This window comes from Mesoplodon mirus (genome assembly GCF_964341445.2).
Source record: "Mesoplodon mirus genome assembly, chromosome: X".
In the NCBI taxonomy this organism is placed as follows: Eukaryota; Metazoa; Chordata; class Mammalia; order Artiodactyla; family Ziphiidae; genus Mesoplodon; species Mesoplodon mirus.
The window spans coordinates 61,332,919-61,338,984 of NC_138981.1; the positions used below are offsets into that span (position 1 = coordinate 61,332,919).

Here is a 6,066-nt window from a genome sequence, read left to right on the forward strand (position 1 = left end):
GTATTTCTTCCCAGTTTGTGGCACAGAGTTCCTAAAATTCTTGGAATTCCTAAATGATGAGTTATAGATGTGTCTTGGTTATATTAATGAGGTAACTTGTGGACCACATCTAAGGATGGGGGTTGATTGCCAGTAGAATTATGAGGGTTGGAACTATCAGTTCCACCCCCCTGACCTCCTGTGTGAGGCCAGAGGAACTGGTGATTGAGTTCGTAAAAAATGAATAAACAGAAACTTCAATTAAATAGTCAGGAGACCAGAAGGGGGAGCTCTCACACCCTGAAATGATAACCAAGTTTAACAAGAAGAAAGACTTCTCTTCTTTCCTGGCAAGGACTCAATGAAAAGCCATGGACTCTTTTTTTAAAAAAACCATAGCTCTCCCAAGTTCCTTTCCCTCTCTGTAAAAGTGTTCTTCTTCCCTTGCCATGGCTTGCCATGGTTGCAGACCCCAAATTGCAATTCTCTGCTGATCCAAAACAAACCCATCTTTGATGGAGAAGTATCTGGCAGCCTACTTGTTTAGGTCAACAGGTTTAATCACCAATTGGCCAATGACTTAATCATTCATGCCTACGTAATGAAGCCTCCATAAAAACCCCAAAGGAGAGGGTTTGGGGAACTTCTGGGTTGGTGAACACGTGGAGATTTGGGGAGATTGGCACACCTGGAGAGGGCATGGAAACTCCACGCCCTTTCCCCATACCTTGCCTTTATGCACCTCTTCCATCTGGCTGTTCCTGAGTTATATCCTTTAATGATTAACTGGTAATGCAGTGAATATATGGGTTTCCTGGGTTCTGTGAGACGCTCTAGCAAATTAATTAAATCCACGGAGGGGGTCATGAGAATTTCTGATTTATAGAGAGTTAGTCAGAAGTACAGGTAACAACTTGGACTTGTGCTTGGCATTCTGAGTTGGTGAGGTTGCTAGAACCTCCAATTTGCAGCCTGTCAGCTAGAGCACAGGTAACAGCTTGGGTTTGCAATTGATGTCTGACGTGGAGAGAAGTCTTGTGGGACTGAGCACTTCACCTGTGGAATCTGATGCTCTCTCCGGGTAGAGAGTGTCAGAACTGAGTTGAATTGTAGGACACCAAGCTGGTGTCCTGAGCATTGTTTGGTGGTGTGGGGGGAAATTCCCCCCTCCACACATTGGAATTGGGTCCAGTGCCCTATTAGGAGGAGTAGGTTGAGGTATGCCAACAACATGCCTTACCAGAAAGCTGCTGTGCTAACATCAGCTCCAAAATGAGAGCTAAACACCTTCAATGTCGGGGAAGGAATTCTTTAGTATTACAGCTAGAAAGACTAAACCTTGAAGATTAACTAGTCACATCCTATAGATGGAGAAACTGAGGACTGAGAGGTGATATGTCATATCTGTGATGACACAGAGCCAGGTCTGGGTCCCCCCGGTGTCTTAAGCCCACACCCCTGCCCTACACACACACCTCCAGTCCAGTGTTCTTCTACTAAATCATGCTGTTTCTCTAGACTATCCTATTCGCCACTTATGGTTTTTAAAAATGCAGCTGTTTAATGACAGACAAGGTATCAAACTTAGCAAGAACATAAATATACACTGAAGTTAAAATATAAGGTCACAGGACAGTTAAATCAGTGTACATACAGCCAGACCCAATCTGGGCACTGATATTAGGGCGCCAAGCAACTGAAAGGTTTTCCTCCATTTGATCCGGCATTAATTTTGCTCAACTCATATGGGAGTGTGGTTAAACGAAGAGATTAATATTGTGGTTAACACATTAGTTGTTAATTTAGAAGTATTAAAGACCATCATGCAAGTTATAAAAGATTAAGTAGTTATGATCTATAGATGGAGGTCGGCTATCTCCCGTCATTGCCTAGTAACGACTTTACCTAGTCCATATTCTATGGAGTCTGGATGATCATCATCTCCTTCTTGGCTGACCTTCTGGAGATGCTGCAGATAGGCATCGGTGTGGAAAGTGGCCATCTCCTCCATGGAGGCCACTTTGGGCTTAACTATCCTAATAATAACAGGGAACAAAGAAAGGTGAGTGAGTCAGATCCAGAGTATGCCAGAACCTGGAAGCAGGAGCCAGCAGCTGGAGCGAAAATACAACTTCCAGCTTCTGGTTCCAGGAGGCTGAAGCAATAAACACGTTCTGTTCCTCCACAGCAATCCAGTCTTCATTTCCTCACATCTACGTGGTGACTCCATTAAAACGGGGTGAGAGGATAGATATCTCCCTTGAGTTTATAGGCAGGTTAAAAAAAAGAGTTATTATATTTAAGTTAAATAATCAGGTATTAGACAAATTTTGCTCTGTGAGTTACAACTTTCATGACAAACCAGTAGGAAGAGATATTTTCATTTGAATCACTTTTCCTAATTGGGCAAATACAATCCTTTCAACTATATTTTTACTTTAATAGGCAGCTGTATTGTCATGAATTTTGAATTTGGAGTCAGAGAACTGGCTTCCCGTCCTAATTACCAGCTCTATAACCTCAGATAAGCTGATTGTTCTGTAGTTCAGTTTCCTCATCTGTAAAGTGGGGATATCTTATAGGACTTAGGTGAAGATTAAATGATAACATACATGACAATGCTTTGTGGATAACTGTCATTATTATTAATATTAAAGGATAAAAAAATAGGCAACCAAAAAATGTGAAAGTTTCTATAATTGGTCCCTCACATCTGCCTCTGAGAGGAAGGAGAGAAGGAGCAAACAGGCTGGAACTGGGATTTGCTCAGAAGCTCTCAACCCACTGTTCACAAGAAGTGAAAATAGGAGTGACGGAGAGAATACAGGGTGCTAACCTAACAACAGGACTTAACCACCTCTAACTTCTAGCTGCCTAGTCCCCATATCCTCTTCCTGACTCTGCCACTGCCACTACTGCTCTCTAGCCCTCACCACTCAAAGGGTGGTCTATGGACCAGCAGCAGCATCACCTGGGAGCTTGTTAGAAAGGCAGAATTTCAGCCTCCCCTCAGATGTACTGAATCAGAATTTGTACTTCAGTGTTCACTTCAGCAGCACATATACTAAAATTGGAATGATACAGCGATTAGCAAGGCCCCTATGCAAGGATGACACTCAAATTTGTGAAACATTCCATATATTTTGGATTGGGAGTTTGGGCTTAGCAGATGCAAACTATTATATAGAAAATGGAAAGACAACAAGGTCCTATTGTATAGCACAGGGAACTATATTCAATATCCTGTGATAAACCATAATGGAAAAGAAAATGAAAAAGAATATACATATATATCTAAATCACTTTGCTGTACACCAGAAACTAAACAACATTGTAAATCAACTATACAATTAAAAAAAAAGAATTTGTATTTTAACAAGGTGATTCATATGCACATTCAAGTTTAAAAAGCATGGCCCAGGCCACAGGGAGGCATTAGTGGTTTTTTTGTTTGCTGAAGGGGAACATGCCCATGAGTTTCTCCTGAATTAATATGGTTATACAGGCTACTATCATCACCAAGCAAGCTCAGCCTCAAAAAGTAAATATAAATAGCCAAGATCCAAGGAGTCTTGCTTCTTCTTCAAGAAAACATGTCTACACCCTCAGAAGTGATAACTCTGCCCATTAAAATAAAAAATTTACAGTTTCTTGTACCATGTTTCCCAGCCCTAATTGCTCCCTCTTTTAATACCCTTCCTCTTCCTTAACAAATCCTTACCGAAAGCCTCCTTACTTAACAGCAAGGAAATTAGACAGTTTTGCTTTGCTTTGATTTCTTGTTTGTCAAAGTAATTTTTTGAACTGTTAAATAACTTTAATGGAAAGCATGTAGTTTTTCTGTTTACCAAACATACGGGTTAAAAAACGGTTGAAAAACATTCATAAAGAAGATATTCAATAATTGATTTTGTTAGTAATAAGGATAAAATTTACACTACCTTCTGGGAGATAAATGAAGCATACCACACTAGCCAGCATAGACAGATGCTCACCCAATTGGCCAGAAAATGTCACAAACAATCCTACAAGTGTCAGGGTTATAATATTTACTCTTATAACGACAAACAGCAAGTTCACTTATTTGTTTTTTTTTTTAAAGAAGCACTTAGCTCTGTGCTGAGTTATGGCCTTGGTTCCAGGAGTTTCCTTTGGTCTTGACTGTCTCCAGGCTCATCATTAAAGTTTGGTGGTGGTAATGGTGTATCTAAAAGTCTTAAGTTGAACCCATACTCCCAGGTCTGGCTTAGGAAAGACAAAAAACCCCAAAACCAGAACACCTCCCAGCTGAACGTCATTTTTTCTAACAGATAGATTTTAGTACCCAAGTGTACTCACCCCGAAACCTCCACAAAACACCTATCCCTAGGATACTTCCCTCCCAGCAATAAAGTCCTATTTCTTAAGTGCTTCATGCACCACTTTTTTCGAGTTTTCTTAATTCTTCAAGAGCTTTTACTAGGTTACAGGCAGATTACCAACACTGTGAATCACAAAAAGCTTTGAAAAAAGGACCATTCTCTCCCTAATTAGCCCCACTGTGAAGCAGGAAGTTAAGGCTATGAACACCTGGGTTCAGGGCTCTGTTCAAGCACAACTTACCTCATTTGCTTATGCAGTGCATATGCTTCAATCAAGGAATGTACCATACTGGCCTAAAAACATCAGCAAAAAAGGAAGAAAAAAAGGCAGAAAATAGTCTCAAATGTTTAATTCAGAGAAATCCCATCTACTTCATCATCCTGAACAAAGGAACTAACTTTTAACTCCCCTCCCTTTTTACTTAACAGCTACAAAGCACTTTAGACAATACCAAGTATCTAAATCGCTAAGGAGAAAGCTATCGGGCCTTACGGAGGTGGTGGAACACTTCTCCTGCAGCTTCTTCTCCACTTCGGGGATCCCTGGCAGTAGAGACACCATCCCCTCCATGCCATCCCCTCCCCCCGCACCTCCACCCCACCCCCACCCGTCCGTTGGACGCCCCGCTGCGCTCTCAGGAAACTCTCTGAGGGAACACTTCCTCCATCACCTGGTACAGCCGCCCAAATTTCTGCTGAAGATTTCCCCCAGCCCTGTATCCTCTTCGCTTCCTAATGCCCTCCCGTCCGCCGGCCCCCCGCCCACACCCCCAAAACCGACGGTCTTTCATCCCAACCTTTCTTACCCGTTTGGGGACTTTGGCCAGGGAGTCGCACATGCTAACATACTCAGGACTGTAAATGTAAACCGGGGGCAGCGACTGCCCACCGTCCGCCGGTTCCTCTGGCTCCTCCATCTTCCACTTACAGCCGTTCCGGAGCCACGGTCCGGATCCGGCTTTTTTCGGACTCAGCCCGGGCTCCGGTTCCTGCTCCTCTGATCGGCCGCAGCGGTGCACCCTGATCAACATTCCCTCCTAGTTTCGAGACCGCCGGTGACACTGTCCCTGCTCCCCATCCAGTTGAAGAAATGCATGGGCTTTCTCAGGCCAGAACCCCTACATTTAGTGACTACAGTTCAAAAACGGAGGTCGGCAGATATAAAAGCACAAATAGCTGCCAATTAGGATCGATATTTTATAGCACAAATAAGCACAGTCAAAACTAACCATTGTTGCCCGACGGGGCCATTTGAAATGAAGTCAGACCAGCCTCAGAGCATGCTGGGAGATGTAGTTTCGAGGGATTTGAGTAGCGGAAGAGTCGGGGCTAATTACTAAAATAGCCGCGAATTTGAGTTTTAGCGCTAAAACACACACACACACACACACACACACACACACACACACGATCAGCGTCAACGCTTTATGAATTGTCTCAATCTGCAAACACACCCGTATAAATATCTAAAGACAGACACAATGTGGCCACTAAGAGCCCAGCACCACCCAACACATCAGACGTGCTCTTTTTGGTGGGGGATTAATTAATGGTACAAACTGTTTGAAAAGTTTACACAGTCAATTCTGTGCTGCAACTTAGTTCACTGTTTTTCATCATTAACTATCCATGTCCATATAAGAGTTAACAATCTCAATAATTTACTCTGGCAAAGCTGGTACCACTTTCCCAAGACGCTGGCTGGTACTCTGTAAATTGCTTCATA

General features: G+C 42.7%; 1 protein-coding gene across 1 annotated transcript in view; it reads right to left on the reverse strand.

Moving 5' to 3' along the window:
* The window catches only part of HDAC8 (histone deacetylase 8), a 239,943-nt gene extending 234,294 nt beyond the window's left edge, over positions 1-5,649 (reverse strand). Inside the window, exons 1-3 of the mRNA XM_082609097.1 lie at positions 5,147-5,649; positions 4,582-4,634; positions 1,885-2,015 (exon numbers count right to left, since the gene is read on the reverse strand). Coding sequence (XP_082465223.1) covers positions 1,885-2,015; positions 4,582-4,634; positions 5,147-5,371 — 409 coding nt within the window. The 5' untranslated portion in view covers positions 5,372-5,649. The remainder of the gene's footprint in view (positions 1-1,884; positions 2,016-4,581; positions 4,635-5,146) is intronic.
* Positions 5,650-6,066: the final 417 nt, after the last annotated feature.